The sequence below is a fragment of the Nannospalax galili genome, unplaced genomic scaffold (genome assembly GCF_000622305.1).
Source record: "Nannospalax galili isolate Female #2095 unplaced genomic scaffold, S.galili_v1.0 scaffold1055, whole genome shotgun sequence".
NCBI lineage: Eukaryota > Metazoa > Chordata > Mammalia > Rodentia > Spalacidae > Nannospalax > Nannospalax galili.
The window spans coordinates 683816-704489 of record NW_008337140.1 but is presented as its reverse complement, the minus strand read 5'-3'; the positions used below and the strand labels follow the sequence as shown (position 1 = coordinate 704489).

The following is a 20674-nucleotide window of genomic DNA, read 5'->3' as shown; positions in this document are numbered from 1 at the left end:
GGTCCTACCTCTGGAAAGCTGACTATCCCTTGGTCTATGTGTTTGATGCTATGCAGTACCACACTGTTTTTATTATTAGAGCTCTGTGGCTATTTTGGTCAGCTGTTGCTCCTTCCTCTCAGGATTGGTTTGAATATTTAAGGTCTTTTGTGTTTTCATATGACTTTTTTGATGATGTCATTGAAACTCTTAAAAGGTTTTTATTGCATTTTTGTGAATTTTATACAATATATTTTATCATAAATCCCCTTCCTTATCTGTATCCCCCTTACTACAACCATGCCTGATTACATGTGCTGTATTATATATATATATGTACATATATATTCATATTTGTGTCCCCAAATGTCCTCATGGAAATTACAGTGAATTTTTGTGTCACTCTGAGACTTTTTTAGCTCTGTTCTGCTTCTGTTCCCTTGATCTCTTAGCTGTGGAGCTCCACGCTGTTGACAGCACTGAGATTCAGCACATTGTGTCTATGATTTGCTATCTCTCAACATAGTTTTGGTTACATAATATGTGCTTTATACTGATTCTTAGGTACTTTTTTTTTTTTTTTAATTTTTGAGACAGGATCTCCCTGTAGCCCCAGCTGACCTGGAACTCACAAAGATCTGCCTGCCTCCCGAGTGCTGGGACTAAAGGCAGGTGCCACCAAGCCTGGCTCAGCTGCATTCTTTTATTAAACTTTTTTAGTTCTGTTTGTGTGTATATGTATACAGTATATGTGTGTGCATGTGCATATGTATGTGTGGGGGCCAACGGTCAATATCAGGTGTCTTCTGTTGCTCGCCATCTTATTTTTGAGACAGGGTTCTCACTGCACCCAGAGCTCACCTATTGACTAGGCTGGCTGGCCAGCAAGCTCTGGGGATCTACCTGTCTTCTTTGTCCCACCCGCACTAGGCTTACAGATGCACACCACCATGCCCAGCTTTTATATGAGTGCACCCAGCTTTTATATGGGTGCAGGGGATCTGAACTCAAGCCCTTATGCTTGAGCAGTAAGTACTATATGTACTGAGCCATCTCTCTAGTACCTGATGATTACATTCCTAAATACAAATTGATCTACGTTTAGGACACTCAGTTCAAAAGGTAAACTGAGTACATTTTACAACTATATCAAAAGTATCTAAAACTTTTTTTAAATTTCAGGGCTAAGTGAAGATTCTGATGATCTTGAAAATATATATTACAGTACATCAACTTCTCAAATGATTTTTGTAGCTTCCTCTGTTATCAAATTGCTACCATATTAGTTTACGGTTAACTTGTGTTTTTTTTTCCTTTGTTTTGTGGTTTTTTGAGACAGGGGCTCATGCTGTAGCCCAAGCTATCCTCAATCTCATAGTGATTCTCCTGCCTAAGTCATACAAGTGTTATAATTACAGGTGTGAGCACCACAATTGGCTTCCTATTATTTAGATATGATTAACATACGTTTGATGACTGGCTGGTCGTCTAGTCACATTACAAACTCGATATTTTCGTTTCATCTGTCCACAGTGAGTCACCTCCACTTTGAGACCTGAAGAGAGAAAAAAAATCACTTTTCATTAAACTCATAGTCACTTGGCCAGGGTAGTCCAAGAGTCTCCCAAAATTACACAGGCTATTGTTACAACCCTTGATTGCCTCCCAGAACTTGAAGGTAAGATCCTATTGCCAAAGACAGGACATACTTCGGACACAGGATTTGGAGCAATGGAAATGGAACTGACCTGGGAGACCTCCCGTGAAGGCTAGTTCTCAAAGCTTTGAAGAGTACTATACAAGCTGGTAAGGGAGAACATCAATTGATGGTTCAATCCCAGCTTCAAGGCCCAATAACCACATCAATGACTGGCACAGAAAACGATATTGGTGAAGTAGTGGCACTTTTTCCTTGGGGGTAATCAATAACTTCCTAATTGAACTTAAAGTCCATTCAATGGGAGGAAACTCATGTGTGGTACTGTAAACCTAGCCAAATACACATAGTTGGAGAGGTCTCAAAAAGACACACACACAAAAAAAAAGCAAGGAGGGGCATAGAGTTTGAGAGTTTAAAAAATGGTAGATGATGTATATCAGCAACAGACTACCAACACAGTAGAGGAGACTGGATCCCATCAGGCTCTGGCCGGATGAGCGAACTTATGTGTTGATGAGAAATGTTTCAAGGCAGGTTATATGTTTCTGACCAAGATTTAGATATGATAGTGGGGGATGCAGAAGAAACTCTGACTATGATAGAGAATAATGAAGACATATACAAATTAACAAAACAGAATATTTCAGTGCTCTTTATCTAGAGAGGTGGTGGTGTTCTAGTTGCCCCTCCATTGAGAGTTGGCTGAAACAAAGAATTGATCCTGTGTAGGAAATTTGAGATATTATACAGTTGCCTCTCAAATGTACAATACTTTCAAAGAGAGAAGCCTGCACATATTTTGATACTAAGAAATGACCTGAGAATTCTTGAACCTTAAAAAATTTCATTTGGCCAGGCGTGGTAGCACCTTTAATCCCAGCACTCAGGAAGGAGAGGCAGGTGGATCTCTGCAAGTTCAAGGTTAGCCTGGTCTACATAGTGAGTTCCAGGCCAGCTGGGGCTACAGGGAGACCCTGTCTCGAAAATACCAAAAAAAAAAAAAAACAATTCATTTGGAAGTAACTTAGAACTTCTTAAGCTAAATGGCACCTTTCTTTTTTAATTAATTTATTTTTATTTTATGTGTATAAAATAGCACCCCACCATGTGGGTGCTAGGATTCAAACCCAGGTGCAAGAGCAGTTAGTGCTCTTAACCTCTGAGCTAGCTCTCTAGCCCCCTGATTATTTTTCTTTAAATTAAATTTGATATTTCCTTTTTTACTTAAAAAAAAAAGTCACAGGGGGCATTACTTTAGAAAAAACTCCCATGTTCTCCTTACCTACTGTGGATGATAAAGATTTCTCCACATACACACAAAAAGTCATGATACTGAACAGGATAAAAGTTGTAAGAAATGGGGACAATTTCAACATTTAAAGGTAAAAAAAGTCTCAGCTAAGTAGAATGAATTAGGACCCAGATGATCTAAGATGTTCAACCTATTTTTTTTTAAGAGACAGCCTCCCCATGTAGATTAGCCTTGAACTCATGTTCTTCCTGCCACAGCCTCCCAAGTACTGAGATTACAGGTATGCACCACCATGACTGACTACCCAACCTTATATTTATTAATAAACCTTAATATTCATTCTATAAATATTAAGTATCAGCTATGTTCTGATGTCTATTGTCAGTCTGCAGAGCATCCTCATGAAGTTTATACTCTCCTGAGAGAAGGTAGCTAATAACAGATAAAGAGAAGAGAAATTCCGAAAGGAAAAGAGATGATTTCACAATTGTGCAGGTATACATTATTATTTTCACCTCTCACGTGAATAATGTGTTTGTGGTACTAGGGATTGAATTTATGGCCTTGTGCATGCTGAGCAAGTACTCTACTACTAAGCTGCATCCTTAGCCCTTCAATGAGTAATCTGAATGAACTAAGATTCACTGTGGTTAACGATGGTTAATGGACTATACCCACAGTTCCACTGATAGGATTAGCTAGGCTGGGATGGGAACTCAGGTCTGTCTGACTTAAGCCCAGGTTACCTCCACTGTGTTAGCTCTCACCCCAAGATGGCATTAACACAAATACCTACCTCTAATTTCTTTGGTAAACTTGACACGCTGGGAGTCTGTTAGAGGTTTGGTCTGTTCATTGATGTTCTGAATATCTAAAACTTCACACATGAACTCAATGATGGGCTGAGCCCGGTAGAAAGCAGTTGCAGATACTAACAAATAAGAGAAAGGATATTTAGTATCAGGGAAGAGAGGTTTCAAACCTAACACATGAAAACCCGACAGACTTCATGAATAGAGAGTTCCAACCTACCATCAATATTGAGCATCATATTCCACATAGCAGGTCTCACAGACTGATGAAAGCCAAACCAAACCTCTCTGCCCCCTCCCAGGGGGTGGTAGTAACCTTCAGGAGGTGAGAAGAAAGAACGGCCAACTGGAGTGTACCTGAAGGAAAAGGGTTTGAATACTTTATACAAATATTTTGAAGTCTTTCATTTCACTCTCAATTTGTGAACTGAAAGGAAGTTTGAACTGTGACTTAGGCAGAAACCTTTTTTTTTTATTTTGTTTTGTTTTGTTTTTGAGACAGGGTCTCCCTGTAGCCCCAGCTGTCCTGGAACTCACTATGTAGACCAGGCTGGCCTTGAACTCACAGAGATCCACCTGCCTCTGCCTCCCAAGCGCTGGGACTACACGTGTGCACCACCACGCCCGGCTTTGGCAGAAACCTTTTGATAGTACAATCTATCAAAAAGTCTGACATTTGTGGGAAGGGATTCAAAGTAAGGTACTAACCTCATAGATGGAAGATGCCTTGTGATAACATCAAGTGCTTGTACTGAGTCATCTGGAACTTCATTCAAGTGCCCAGCTAAAGCTTCCAAAAGCAACTGAAGGCTTACAACTGATACCCATTGAACAGATACCTTGAAGGTTTGGTCTTTACCTTCACCTGGGAGGGTCACCTCCATATCAACCTAGGGAAAAATACATACATACAAACATGTTTATAAATGCTGTAGGAGGCCAGGTGTGGTGGTGCATGGCTGTGATCCCAGCACTTGGGAGGAAAAAGCAGGCAAATCTCTGTGAGTTTGAGGCCAGCCTGGTCTACATGGTGAGTTCTAGGCCAGATGGGGCTATAGGGAGACCCTGTCTCAAAAAAAGGGGGGGGGCTGTGGGAAAGATCCCAAGAATATTCTATATGGTATATGCATAAAGGATATTTATTTTAAAACTTTTAACAACGTTAGTATCCACCAATAAGGAAATGATTTAATAGAGAATATTATATAATAGTTAAAAATAAGAGCCTGGAGAATGGCTCAGTAGGTAAATGCATTCATCACCAAGTCCAACAATCTGAATTCAATCTCTAGGACCCACATGATAGAAGAAGAGAACCAACTCCTACAAGTTGTTCTCTGACCTCTACATGTATACTATAGCATGCATGCACCTGCACATGCACATATACACACAAATAAAATATATAAATGAAATTTGGAGCTGGAGGGATAGCTCAGCAGTTAAGAGCACTGGGTGCTCTGGCAGAGGACCCAGGTTCAGTTCCCAGCACCCACAAAGCAGCTACACTGTCCTTAACTCCAGTTCCAGGGGATCCAACACCTTCCTCTGGCATTCATGGGCATTGTACATACATGATGCACTTACATTCATACAGACAAAACATACATATAAAATCAAAATAAATAAAATTAATTTAAAAATAAAAACAAACGAAAATTTATAAATACATAAAATAAGGTATATACTACAATATGGATGAACTTTGTAAACATTATGCTAAGTGAAATAAACCTGACACAAAAGGACAAATATTCTATGACTCTACTTAAATGAAGTCCCTAGAATAGTCAAACTCATAGAAACAAAATATGGAATAATGGTTATGAGGGTGAGGGGGTGAGGAAGTATGGGGAAATCATTGTCTACTGGGTACAAAGTTTCTATTGCAGATAACAGAAAAGTTCTAGAATGGATGGAGGTGATGGATACAAAACATTTAATGCCAGAGAATTATATGCTTAAAAGTGGAGTGGTTGAACAAGCCTGTAATCCTAACATTCAGGAGGCTGATGCAGGAGGATCATGAGATCAAGGCCAGCCTGAGTCCCTATTTCAAAGAAATATTTAATTTGAAAAAAAATGATAAGGTATATGTAAATGTTGAATGAAAAAACAAATCATAGAATGATATGCAGAAAAATAAGAATTTTATAAACAAGGCCGGGCATGATGGTACATACCTTTAATCCCAGCACTCAGGAGGCAAAGGCAGGTGGATGTTGGAGGCCAGCCTATTCTACACAGGAGTTCCAGGCCAGCCAGGGCTACATATTTAGACCCTGTCTCAAAACAACAACAACTTTATATAAACTTACAAATAAATAGGTAATATACATAAAATATCAAAAATGGCATGTATCAAAATATTACATACTTTCCTTTAACAAGAAAAATGGAATTCAAAGGTACAAGCACTCATATACTATTTTTTTTTCTTTTTCATTTGAGACAGGGTGTCCCTGTAGCCCCAGCTGGCCTGGAATTGGAATTCACTTATATAGACCAGGTTAACCTTGAAGGAGAGTGTCCCTCAGACCCCCTCCCTGTCCTCTGAGAAAGAGCTGCCCTCCACCTGACTCTGGAAATCCCCTAGATTGTTTGAACCCTTTCCTGGTACATCTGTTTATGATTTCTATAGAAATCCCCTGCTCTGAGGTTTCTGTGCTTAAAAACCCTGCATTTTCACGGCTCTGGGTCGCAGTGCAGCTCCTGAGCCTGCCTGCATCTGGTCGGTTTCAATAAAGCAGTTAAGTTCTCCCGAGTCTCAGTGTCCAAGTGGTCAATTCAGGGAATTTTTTGGACCCCGAACATTTTGGGGGTTCTGTCCAGGATTCCCTAAAAGACCCTCGGTCTGTTTTCCTGTCTTTTTTGTCCTCCATTTGATGCCGGACAACATCAGATCTGGTTTCTCCCATGGTGAGTCTGTTTTGATTTGTTTTGGGTGTCCAGACTTCTGGGGGCTCAAGAGAGAGAAACTGAACACAGTACTACTCTCTGAGCGGAGGACAGGGGAGGCCCCAACCCTCCATCTGAATGGTTGACCGCTTGTGCCCTCCAGGCCTTCGGTGTCAACCCTAATCGCTCTCACAGTGATTCTCCAACGCACAGCGCCTTTGTTCTGTGTCAGTCAAGTCTTGAACGGATCTACCCAATCTGTCTGTTTCTCGTTTTTTTTGTTTGTTTCGACGTAATCCTTTTCTTTTCCACCATGGGTCAATCCCCATCATCTGAAGACATTCCCCTTGACTTAATTCTTTCTCATTTTAAGGATTTCCAGAAGGTGGCTGCAATCTCTGGAGACACTGTCTATGGGGAAATTCCATACCCTTTGTTCTCTCGAATGGCCCCTGCCATATTCCTCTGGCCACAATTTTCTTGTTTATTCTCCTTTCTCAACCAGTGATCTTTATAATTGGAAATTACAAAATCCTCCTTTCTCTGAAAAACCCCAGGCTTTAATTGGGCTCCTGGAGACTATCTTTCTTGCTCACCAGCCCACCTGGGATGATGTCCAACAACTCCTGCAGGTAGGAAGTCACTCAAACTCTACCAGATTCTTATGGGGGGTCTCCGGGATGCTGCTAAAAAGACTACAAATTTGTCAAAAGTCAGTCAGGTTTTTCAGGGACAGACAGAGGCTACAGCACAGTTCCTGGAGAGGCTTATGGAGGCTTACAGGGCTTACACTCCTATTGATCCTGAGGCATCAGAAAATCAACTAGCAATAAACATTGCCTTTGCCTTCATGACCCAGTCTGTTCCTGATATCTGGAAGACACTGCAAAAGTTGGAAGGCTTCGAAGGCAAGAGTCTCTCTGAATTGCTTGAAATAGCCCAAAAAGTCTTCAATAACCATGAGACCCAGGAGGAACGTGAGGAACATCACAATCGAAAACTGGCATGGGCTTTGGCTCTAAGAGAGGGTGAACATCCCCCCAGAAGATATTCACCCAGAGATCAGAATTGGCAGAGGGGACTGGGCCCTCAGGCTAGCCCCCTAAAGAGAGACCGATGTGCCTACTGTAAGGAGATGGGACATAGGATAAGAGATTGTCCTCGGAAACTTGAGGGAACTCAAAAGGTAAAAGACTGAGGGGAGTCAGGGCTTGTCTCCCCTACTATAGACCTATGCAGGATCTGAGAGAGGTGAGTAAGAGAGCCATGGACATACACCCCACTGTGCCTAATCCTTACACCCTCCTGAGCTCCCTGGCCTCTGACAGGACAAGTTATACCATCCTGGATTTGAAAGATGCTTTTTTCAGTATCCCCTTGGACAAGGGGAGCCAACCCATCTTTGCCTTTGAATGGCAAGATCCTGAAGAAGGGTTCGGTGGCCAACTGACCTGGACAAGGCTTCCGCAAGGGTTTAAGAACTCTCCCACCATCTTTGACGAGGCCTTGCATTAAGACCTCCAAGGGTTCTGAACTTCCCACCCCCAAGTTTCTCTTTTGCAATATGTGGATGATTTGTTCCTCATCATTTATGACCGCCCCTCTTGCCTAGAGGTTATAAAAGACTTGTTGAAGGAACTTCAATGCCTGGGGTACAAGGTGTCAGCTAAAAAGGCACAGATCTGCAAGGAGGTACAGCATCTGCAGTTTCAATTGGAAGAGGGTACGCGCAGGCTCTCCTCTGCAAGGAAAAAGGCCATCCTGGCCATCCCCATTACCCAAAGTCAAAGACAAGTCAGAGAATTCCTGGGGTCAGCTGGATATTGTCGCCTGTGGATACCTGGTTTTGCAGAGCTGGCCAGGCCTCTATATGAGGTAACAAGGGGGGGGGCATCCCTCAGCATGTTCCTGGGGAGAAGAACAACAGCAGGCCTTTGACAACCTAAAACGGGCCCTCGCATCTGCACCAGCCCTAGTCCCACCTGACATCTCAAGGCCCTTCTACCTTTATGTAGATGAATGGTTTAGTGTAGCAAAGGGCGTACTTGCTCAAATTTTGGGCCCCTGGAAGAGACCGATAGCCTACCACTCAAAAGAATTAGACTCAGTAGTGGCTGGATGGACAGCCTATTTGAAGATCATAGTGGCCACTGCAGTCCTAGTTAAGGATACTGATAAGCTCACCTTGGGACAACTGATTGTGACCAAATCCCATGCTGAGGGCACCGCCTGGTCACTGGCTCACAAATGTAAGATTAACTCATTACCAGTCTCTCCTACTAGATGTGCCCCACCTGACATATGCAGTGACCAGTGCCTTAAACTCTGCATCCCTGCTCCCTGAGACTGAGTCTGAGACAGTTGTGCATCATGATTGCTCCAAACTGCTGCAGCATGTCCAAGGAAGCTGACCTGATCTCACCGACATACCATGGAAGAACCCTGACTTGGTGATGGTCACAGACGGGAGTAGTTACATGAAAGATGGAGTCAGTATGCAGGGGCGGCAGTAGTCACCCAGGAGGACATTCTATGGGCAGAAGCCCTGCCCAAAGGAACCTCTGCAGAAAAGGCTGAACTGATAGCCTTGATTCAGGCCCTAAGACTGGGAGAGGGAAAGATTGTCACATTTACACTGACAGTAGATATGCTTTTGCCACTGTTCATGTACCTGGGGCCATCTATCGAGAAAGAGGCCTCTTGACATCAGAAGGAAAGACTAGTAAACATAAACAAGAGATCACTGATTTGTTAAGGGTCATATGGATGCCCAAAAGGGTGGGAGTCATTCATTGCCCAGGACACCAAAAGAGCGATACACCTGAGGCCCGAGGAAACCAAAAGGTGGATCAAGTTGCCAAGGAAATAGCAGAATCCCCGTCCGAACCTGCTCTCCAACCCTGCCAGATCCTACATTACCTGAAAAGCCTTCATACACAGAAGAGGATGACAAATATTTCCAGACAATTCCAAATGGATAATGTCCCCTTAGGATGGAGACACACTTCAGATGGCAAGGTCATCCTGCCCTGCTGCCTGGGGGAAATGCTAGTTCACTAACTCCATGAAGGAACCCACATGGGAAAAAAAAGATCAGGTCATTACTAACCAGATGCTTCCAGTTTCCTTCCTCAACAGCTACAATACAGGACATCACTTCCAGATGTATGGCATGCCAGATGAATAATGCCTACCCGAAAAATGATAAATCCTCAGGAAAACATGAAAGAGGGACTGCCCCCAGAGTCCACTGGGAAGTAGATCTCACTGAGGTAAAGTCGGGCTTGTTTGGCTATAAATATTTACTGGTTTTTGTAAACACTTTTTCAGGATGGGTAGAAGCCTTTCCCACCAAGAAGGAAACAGCAACCATAGTTGCCAAGAAGTTGCTAGATGAACTCACTCCCAGGTTTGGTGTGCCCCTGGTGTTAGGATCTGACAATGGACCAGCGTTCATCTCTCAGGTAATTCAGGCCTTAGCAAAGGCCCTGGGGACAGACTGGAAACTACATTGTGCACACAACTCCCAGAGTTCAGGACAAGTAGAGAGGATGAATCAGACCCTTAAGGAGACATTGGCTAAATTAACGTTAGAATCTGGTGCAGACTGGGTGACTCTCCTCCCTTTTGCCCTCCTCAGGGTTAGAAACTCCCCCTATATCCAGGGAATAACTTCTTTTGAGATTCTTTTCGGAAGACCCCCTCCCCTGGTCCCAAGATTAAAGTCAGAACTGTTGGCTGAAATAGCTAATCATGAAATCCTCCTGTCTATTAGGGCATTACAGGCTATACAGGAGCACCGCCCCCATCTGGCATGTGTACGAACTACCTCCAGCTACTCCACATCCTTACCAATCTGGAGACACTGTCTGGATAAAGTGACATCAGAAGGAGACATTGGCCCCTCAGTGGAAAGGACCATTCACTGTGATCCTGACGACTCCCACGGCAGTAAAGGTGGATGGACTGTGCACCTGGATTCATCACTCACACATCAATCCTGCCCAGGTTGAACAAGAAAAATGGAAGGTCCAACATCACCCAGAAGACTCCCTGAAACTTTGATTTGTAAAAGACAATTCACCTGTTCCCCCAGTGTTGCTTTGACTCTGCTCCTGCTGACTCTACCCTATGGGACAGTCCCCCAAGGAGTCTACCAGCCCCAGACTTATGTCTGGAAATTATCTGATACACAGACAGAGAAGGTTATTATGGAGGTGACACCTCCTAACCCTCAGATTGCTTCCTGGTTTGAAACCGACCTATGTTCTTTATGGTCAACATTGGGTAGAGAGGCCACCCGAAAACATGAGGGATACCAAATGGGTGGTCATGGGGAAGTGATGGCACAGCGACCTGGTACTGGATGTAGGGCCGGCACCATAGATGCAGAAAAAGCCTTAGGAACTGCCTTCTATAAATGCCTGGCAAACACCGGGACTGACTCTGATGAAGAAGGAAGCTATTACTGTGCTTACTGGGATGGTGAGACATGGGCCCCGACATGGTATCCACTTGAACGACAAAATCCATACATAATATTCAATTGGAAAAAAATAGGTCTTGTATAGTCCCCAAGACCTGTAACCCTCTTATCACAACCCTAAAACAACGGGATGCCTTTACTATGGGTCAGAAATGGGACACGGGCTGCACATGGGGACTGAGGGCCTGTGTATCTGGCATGGACCCTGGAACCCTATTTACCAAAAACTGCTGGCTCTGCCTGGATCCCCGACCACCCTACTACATAGGTTTTGCCCTCACTGCAAAATGGGAGGAATTCCAAAGAATATCCTTTGACTACTTCTCCCTACCTCGGGGTTTGTAATCAGTCCTATACTTTACCCGGGAACACTTGGTCTATAGGAGACACCCAATTGCTTGCTGCCTCCTGTTCTGCTTGGTTTGCTTGCTCCTCTGGCCTAATCCCTTGTTTGCACCCCTAGTATTTCATAGGGAGACAGGAATTTTGTGTCCTGGTACATGTCATGCCCCAAGTTTATTACTATGAATGGGATGCTGGAAGACATTATATGGGTCTCTCTTGGCCTCGAAGAGCCACGGCAGCCTCCATTTTAGTTCCCCTCCTTGTGGGAATGGGGATAGCAGGGTCTGTCGCCATAGGAACAGCAGCCTGGGTCACCAGTAACCGAAACTTGAAAATCTTGAGCGAATAGGTTGATAAAGATATTAGGAGATTACATGCCACTGCCTCCTACTTAGAACAACAGGTAGGCTCACTAGCTGAAGTAGTCTTACAAAACAGAAGGGGCCTCAATTTGCTTTTTCTCAAGGAAGATGGACTCTGCATGACTCTACATGTTGTTTTTATGCCAACCACTCGCATGTGATTAAAGACACCCTGGCCCAGATCAAAAAGAGTCTTTTAGAAAGAGAAGAACTCAGAAAAAGTTCCCAAAACTGGTTTGAGTCCCTATTCTCCTGGTCACCTTGGCTTACCACCCTTATCACTGCTCTGGCCAGTCTCCTCTTAATCCTTATAGCACTGTTAACCTTTGGACCCTGTATCTTTAATGCTCAAGTTTGTTAAACAAAGGGTTTCCACTGTACAACTGATGGTTATGAGAGCCCATTACAATCCCCTAGACAACACATATGAATCAATGGTTTGATTCAAGAAAATTTCCAAAACAAAAGAGGGAATGAAGGAGAGTGCCCCTCAGACCCCCTCCCTGTCCTCTGAGAAAGAGCTACCCTCCGCCTGACTCTGGAAATCCCCTAGATTGTTTGAACCCTTTCCTGGTATATCTGTTTATGGTTTCTATGGAAATGGTCTGGGGCAGAAGAGGAAGAGCGTTCTGCCCCAGTAAGCTAGCCAATGGCTGTATAGGTTAAGGCTCTGGAAATCAGCCCTAGATTGTTCGAACCCTTTCCTGGTACATCTGTTATGGTTTCTATAGAAATCCCTTGCTCTGCAGTTTTTGTGCTTAAAAACCCTGCGTTTCCACAGCTCTGGGTCGCAGTGCAGCTCCTGAGCCTGCCTGTGTCTCTGGCAGGTCGGTTTCAATAAAGCAGTTAAGTTCTCCTGAGTCTCAGTGTCCGAGTGGTCAATTCAGGGAATTTTTTGGACCCCTGAACAGCCCCATCTCAGAGAGATCCATCTGCCTCTGCTCCTAAGTGCTGGAATTAAAGGTGTATGCCACCATGCCCAGCACTTTTTTTACTTTTTTATTTTATTTTATTTTATTTTGTCTTTTTTTGAGACAGGGTCTCCCTGTAGCCCCAGCTGTGTTCTGGAACTCACTATGTAGACCAGCTGGACTTGAACTCACAGAGATCCACCTGCCTCTGACTCCCGAGTGCTGGGATTAAAGGCGTGCACCACCACACTTGGCTACTTTTTTACTTTTAAAATAAATGTTTAGGAAAGTACTGTGGAGAGATGGCTCATCAGTTAAGAGCACTGGCTGGGTTCAGCTCCCAGCACCCACATGTCGGCTAACTGTGTAACTCCAGTTGCAAGGGCTCCAACACCCTCTTCTAGCCTCTGTGGATACTGAATGACACAGATGCACTTACATACATGCAGGCAAAACACTCAAACACCTAAAATAAAAATAAATAAGTCTTTATTTATTTATTTATTTATTTTGTCTTTCTGAGACAGGGTCTCCCTAGCAGGCCTGGAACTTGCTATGGAGATCAGGCTGGCCTCACAGAGATCTACATGCCTCTGCTTCCCAAGTACTGGGATTAAAGGTGTGTGCTACCACACCTGACTTTAAAAACAAATAAGTCTTGGCTGGGCATGGTGGCTACCATGGTGGCCTTTAATCCCAGAACTTGGGAGGCAGAGGCAGGCAGATCTTTGTGAGTTTGAGGCCAGCCTGGTCTATATAGTGAGTTCCAGGACAGCCGTGGCTACAAGGAGAACCTGTCTCAAAAAGACAAAAATAAATAAATAAGTCTTTTAAAAAGTACTGTGGTATGGGGCTGGAGAGATGGCTCAGCAATTAAGAGCACTGACTGCTCTTGCAGAGGACTGGGTTTGATTCCCAGCACCCACATGGCAGTTACGAACTGTCCTTAACTCCAGTTCCAGGGGAATCCGATGCGTTCTTCTGACCTCCTTCTTCTGACCTCCATGGCATTGCACAACACAGGTGCACTCACATGCAAGCAGGCAATACACTCATACACATAAAATAAAAATAATAAATAAAATAGTTTAATAAAATTTTTTTAAAGTACTGTGGTATTATGAATATATTTTCATGAGTAAGAACTATAAAAACTCCATTAGCTGCTGGCCTGGAACTTGCTATGTAGACCAGGCTGGCCTTGAACTCACAGAGATCCTCCTGCTTCTGCCTCCTGAGTGCTGTGACTAAAGGCATGCCCCACCACACCCAGCTTCCATTACTTAGGTTTAGAGGGCAATGTGTTAAAGTACATTGTTAATATGAAATATTGGGGATATATATAAAGATCACAAAATCAACATAAACACTAGTGCTCCTCTCATCTTTAATTATCAGCTAAGTAAGAGACAACAGAATGTGGAAAGAATGACCAATCTATCATAACAATGAGAGACAACCCTAAGAAGGGGCTGTGAATACAGCTCAGTGGTACAGCACTTACCTTACTCAGTGGGGCCCTGAGTTCAAGCCCCAACATGACCAAAAAAAAAATAGGCCAACAAAATGGTTTAATGAGTAAATTAAAGATGCTTTTAGCAAGCCTGACAACCTGAGTTCAGTCTCTACAGCCCACATGGTAAATGGAGAGAACCAACTTCTGCAAGTTGTCCGCTGACACCCTCATATGCACCAGGGCACATCCACACACATGCCTGCACACATACACATACTCAATAAATAAGTTAAAAAGGAAAAAAAAAGGACTGTAAGTGTGAGTGGAGAGGGAAACATTTTGTCATCTGCAATCACTTTTACATAACCTAGTGCTTCTTGCTGCAACACTTACCCTATCCCGTCCAATTGGCAGTGGATGTGCTGTGTACATGTTTCTTTTACCATCATAGCCAGGCTGCCGATCACCAAATATTTGCATCTTGAAGTGCCGCACCATAGTGTCTACTACCTCCCTGGACAGTAATGGAGACAGTGACAGTTAGCTTTGAGAAATGATGAACAGTAAGGAAAGTGTCACCACACCTTCATCATCTAAATTCAACTTGCTACTACCAGAAAAATCAATTCAATTCAATTTGATACTACTAGAAAAATGTCAAAGTTACAAAGCCAATTCAAGTAGTTTTTTTTTAAAGCTAAAGAAAAGTAGCAATAAATAAGCACTGTAATACAGGCCTGAAATCCCAACACTGGGAAGGTGGAGGCAGGAGGATCAGGAATTCAAGGTTATCTTGACCTACTTTGAGGCCAGGCTGGGCAACCTAAGACCCTGTCTCCAAAAATAAAAATTAAAAAAATGTAAGTGGGCTAGTAAAATGGCTCAGCAGGTAAAGGTGCTTGCTGCTAATCCCTGGAACTCACATGAGCAACCAATTTATACAAGCTGTCCTCTGACCTCCAATTGCCATGGCACAAGCTGGCACACACAAATAAATTTTTTTTAAGTAATATGCCTTATAAGAATAACTCACAGGGCTGGAGAGATGGCTCAGTGGTTAAGAATACTGACTGCTCTTGCAGAGGACCCAGCACCCACATGGCGGCTAGAACCGCCCTTAACTCCAGTTCCAGGGGAATTCAAAGCCCTCTTCTGACCTCCTCGGCACTGCACGACACAGGTGCACTCACATACATGCAGGCAATACACTCATATACATAAAATAAAAATAATAAAATATTTAAAAAAATAACTTACTTCACTCATTTAAACTTTGTTCAAATGTTTACCACTAAATGATGTTTCTTTTTTAAAAAATTATTATTTTTATTTTATTTTATGTGTATGAGTGTATTGCCTACATTTATGTATATACATCTGTGTTATGCAATGCCCATGGAGGTCAGAAGAGGGTGTCAGATTCCCTGGAACTAGAGTTAGGGATAGTCACTAGCTGCCAGGTGGGTGCTGGGAATTGAACCTGGATCCTCTGCAAGAGCAGTCAGTGCTCTTTACCACTGAGCCAGTTTCTATTGGGTAAAATCCTTTCTCTCAGTCAATGCTTTATTTAAGCAGTCTTGCATATAGCCCAGTTCACTCTATGCAGACCCTGAAATAAATATAGTGGTAAGGAAAATGGAGTATATGGTATAGGATATGGCAGATCTGAGTCTGTGATGTTTAAAAAAAATTTTTTTTGGACTTTTTGAGACACGGTCTCCCTGTAGACACAGCTGGCCTGGAACTCACAGAGATCCGCCTGCCTCTGCCTCCCGAGCGCTGGGATTAAAGGCATGCACCACCATGCAGGGCTAAAATATTATTTTTATTTTATGAGTATATTGCCTGCATGTAGGTAGGTGCACCTGTGTCGTGCAATGCCCAGGGAAGCCAGAAGAGGATGTCAGAGTGCCCTGGAACTGGAGTTATGGATAGTTGTTAGCTGCCATGTGGGTGCTGGGAATCGAACCTGGGTTGTCTGCAAGAACAGCCAGTGCTTTTAACCACTAAGCCAGCTCTCCAGCCCTGCTGTGATGTTCTTGAATGCTACTGTTAATCAATAGTTAGGTGCTTTGCCTTACCATCCTTTAAAATATATATATTTTATTTTTATCTATGTGTGTGTATGCATGTATTAGTGTAGGTACCCACAGAGGCCAGAAGAGAATACCCTAGAGCTAGAGTTTCAGGGGTTTTGAGCCACAAGATCTGGGTGCTGGGAATTGAACTCAGGTCTCTGCAAGAGTAGGAAGTGCTCTTAACCACTGAGCTATTTCTCTAGTCCTATCTTACCAACCTGAGAGAACTCCAGGTATGTGAACTGTATCCTAGCCCAAATAATCACAACTAGTTAATGCATCAATAGTACTATAAACAAAATCTGTGGGAAAGTCACATTTACAAACCAAATCATGACTGGAAAAGGTTGATGGAGAAATGTAATATATATTCCCCAGTTTAACGAAAAGCTAACTTAGGGCTGGAGAGATGGCTCAGTGGTTAAGAGCTGGCTGCTCTTGCAGAGAAGCCAGGTTCAGTTCCCAGTGCCCACATGGAGGCTAACAATAATCCATAACTCCAGTTCAAGGAGATCTGACACCCTCTTCTAGCCTCTGTGAGCACTGCATTGCACATGGTGTACGTACATACACGCAGGCAAAACACTCGTATACATAAAATGAAAAAAAAAACACAAAAAGCTAACTTAAGAGCTATACATTCTTTTCATATTAAAAAAGGATAACTTCTCATCTTGGTGGTTGGTTTGTTTGGTTTGGAGGGGGAGGGCATTGAGACAGGACCTGTTTACATAGAAAGTTCTGGGCCAGCCGGGGCTACAGGGAAACCTTGTCCAAAAAACAAACAAAATATCAAAAACCCTCAACAGTTTAGAGGGACTCTTATCCCACCCGCACCCCCACACCTAGTATGTTATGGATTCACAGAGGATAGACTCCAGCAGCTCACTCCTGTTCCATCAGTTCTCACAAAAGTGTGCACCTCTGGATAGATCAGGCTAGCATGTCAGTTGACACAGGCACCTTCTTTTCTGGCTTCCTTCTCTTTTTGATCATATTCAGCTCTTAAGAGAATTTAATATGAGAGGCAGGCTGGCCTCGAGCTCACAGAAAGCCTAGTCTACATAGGGAGTTCCAAGCCAGCTGAGGCTATAGGGAGACCCCGTCTCAAAAAGACCAAAGAGAGAGAGAGAGAGAGAGAGAGAGAGAGAGAGAGAGAGAGAGAGGAGAGGTGATATGTTCAATACATTCATTCTCTTAACAAGAATCTTGCCCTTAATATGGTTACTTATAACAATGCCAGTAGCATGCTGAGTAAGAGTGTAGCTGCTTCTGATTTACATGGTGACATCTGTAGGTGTTCTTTTTTGAACAGTACCTATTCCCTTGATGAGTACAATTTTACTTTTCCTGTGGCTTTATGTCTATATGTCTAAAGGAACAGCTCCATGTTTTCTTTTTCTAAATATTTTATTTTTTATTTTTTTATGTGTATGAGTGTATTGCCTATATATATGTAAGTGCACCCATGTAACACAATGCCCCTAGAGGTCAGAAGAGTTTGTTGGATCCCCTGTAACTGGAGTTATTAGCTATCCTGTGGGTTCTGGAATTCGAACCCAGGTCCTCTACAAGAGCAGCCAGTGCTCTTAACCACTGAGTCATCTCTCCAGTCCAGATGTGTTTTCTAAAAGTCTAGAGAACATGCACTGCACGCCTTTCCTCTTTCCCTTAATGCTCACCATTTTGGTTAATTATTAGAAGATTTTAATTCCAGTTAAAGGACAAGGATTTGCCTGTTTTGTTCATGTTGTAGTCTCACAGTACAAAGCAGTACTCAGTAGTACATAGCTCACTCAAACCAGTATTGTTGACCTGGGTGTGGTGGTCCACACCTACAACCCGAGACCTCAAGGTGCAGTCCTGGAGTCTGATTTTCTCTAACCATGATTACTTCCTACACGGATCTCATCCAGTCTCGTGGCTTTACCAACAATATGCTCACCACTCTCAAATACCTATCTCCAGCATACATGTCTCTCCTGAATCCAACTTCACGTATCCAACTACCTGCTCAGGATCTCTACTAGCACATCTAATAGACATCATAACCTTAGCATGTCTAATATACATGTCCACTGGGCATGGTGGCCACATCTTTAATCCCAGCACTCAAGAGGCAAAGGCAAGTGGATCTCTGTGAGTTTGGTGTCAGCCTAGTCTACATAGTGAGTTTCAGGCCAGGTGGGTTACATAGTGAGACCTTGTCTCAAAAAAGGCAAACACATACTGGGTATGATAGTGCATGCCTGTAATTCCAGTCCTCAAGAGGTAAAGGCATGAGGATCAGGAGTTCAATGCCAACCTGGGCTACATAAGACTCCATATTAAAAAAAAAAGTAAATAAATAAATAAACAGAAAACCAAGCCAATAAAATACAGTATTTGTTGGACAGATTAAAATGAGCTATTATTACCATGTCTATTATGTTGATTTTAGTTATACACCAGCCAAATAATTATGGATTTACATAAAACTGAATGGTACCAGAAAGTCAAATTATTACTACATAATGAAAAACAAAAAATGAAGCAGTCAAAATAGTCACCTGGCAGCAAAAACATCCTCAGAAAAACAAGAATCTTAGTATCAAAGACTGCTGGAGTATTCCTGCATTTCCACAAAGAGGAAAGTAAGGGTATATATTTCTACAGGGCGTCTTGATACTTGGAAACTTAGCCATACCCACCACAAAACATGTTACCACATCAAAACCCCTGTTGAATAATGCTAGAAATAAACAGGGTCTCTCCTGGAACTTGCTTTTCTCACTATTCCAAGACAATTCTTTAGTCTTTACACTTCATGTATGACATCTAAGATAAGATAAAAATATTAATCTCCAGACAGTTCTACTTCCCAGGCACTAACGTCATCTATTTTTATAAACTTCTAGTGTCTTTGATCAATGAGCAACCAATGATATATATACTTTATCAAACAATATATATTTACTTACTAACCAATAATATATCCAACAGAGCTGCCAGATGATGTCAGAGGACATCATACACTTACCATTCTAGATTCAAAACAAAGTCTAGAAAACAATATGGCACACAACACAATAAATTATATACAGGTACTTAGACATATAGAAGTCTATTCTCCCCAATCCTTACCTGTTGACTCTACGAGGCCGTTTTTCTGGTTTAATATCCACATCATAGTGATACACATCTATTTTAGGGATCTGAACCTGAAAATGATTGGCTAACAGTCGAATTGGTTTCCCAACAGTTCCAAGGCCTGGACGACGAGGTGGCTGGAAGAGGCTAGTTGGAGGGCCTAAAGAGATCAAAAGATATATACTCTGCTATTTGGTAATAATGAGAATATTCCCTTCATGATATGACAGTTGTAATTATTGAGATCTTTACTAGTCACTAAACATAGTCTGATATAAAAATTTGGTTGTTTAATGTGCTAAAGTTCTCCATATTTCTAAATATATAGCCATGTTGTTATCACTTTCACTATAGGGAATATCAAAATTAGATAAGATAGTATGACAAATTCCTCTCAGGCACTGGCTATCACATGAAACATGCCATGATCATTAGAAGCTCAGTAGCTAAGCTTACAATATTATATACATTTAAAAATGACACCTAAGGCCGGGCGTGGTGGTACATGCTTTTAGTCCCAGCACTCGGGAGGCAGAGGTAGGTAGAGCTCTGTGAGTTTGAGGCCAGCCCGGTCTACATAGTGAGTTCCAGGCCAGCTGGGGCTACAGGGAGACTCTATCCCAAAAAGACTTAAAAAAAAAAAAGGCACCTAGTCAGGCATTTGTAGTATGGCACATGGCACACACCTATAATCCTAGCACTCAGGAGGCTGAAACAGGAGGATCAAGAGTTCAAGGGCTGGCTGGGTATGGTGGTGCATGCCTTTAATCCCAACATTCAGGAGACAGAGGCAGGCAGACTTCCAAGTGTGAGGCCTGGTCTCCATAGTGAGCTCCAGGTCAACCAGGGATACAAAGTGAGACCCTGTCTTAAAAAAAAAAATGTGCTCAAAGGCAAGACAGCCTGGGCTACATAGCAAGACCCTGTCTGTCTATAAAACATAAATAGCAGCAGGCAAGATGACTCAGTGGGTAAAAATACTTGCCACCAAGCACCAAGCCTGACAATCTGAGTTTGATCCCCAAGTGGAACCACAAGGTCAAAAAGGAGAACTGATTTCATTTATATGCTGCGGTGTATACATACACACATACACACACACACACATACACACACACACGCTAAATAAAATGAAATAAAAATAATTTTAAAAAGAAATTTAAGTAAAACAAAATCAGAACTGGGTGTGGTGGTGCATAATCCTAGCATTTGGGAGGCAGAGGCAGGTGGAACCTTGTGAGTTCGAGGCCAGCCTCATCTACATAGTCAGTTCCAGGTCAGCTGGTGCTACAGAGAGACCCTGTCT

General features: G+C 42.7%; 1 protein-coding gene and 1 pseudogene across 1 annotated transcript in view; one reads left to right on the top strand and one right to left on the bottom strand.

The window, feature by feature from the left end:
- The window catches only part of Ago4 (argonaute RISC component 4), a 45938-nt gene extending 26403 nt beyond the window's left edge, over positions 1-19535 (bottom strand). The window contains exons 1-6 of the mRNA XM_017797896.2: positions 19363-19535; positions 14555-14675; positions 4412-4593; positions 3924-4060; positions 3688-3822; positions 1447-1534 (exon numbers count right to left, since the gene is read on the bottom strand). Coding sequence (XP_017653385.1) covers positions 1447-1534; positions 3688-3822; positions 3924-4060; positions 4412-4593; positions 14555-14659 — 647 coding nt within the window. The 5' untranslated portion in view covers positions 14660-14675; positions 19363-19535. The remainder of the gene's footprint in view (positions 1-1446; positions 1535-3687; positions 3823-3923; positions 4061-4411; positions 4594-14554; positions 14676-19362) is intronic.
- On the top strand, positions 2059-2345 carry LOC103733309 (annotated as a pseudogene).
- Positions 19536-20674: the final 1139 nt, after the last annotated feature.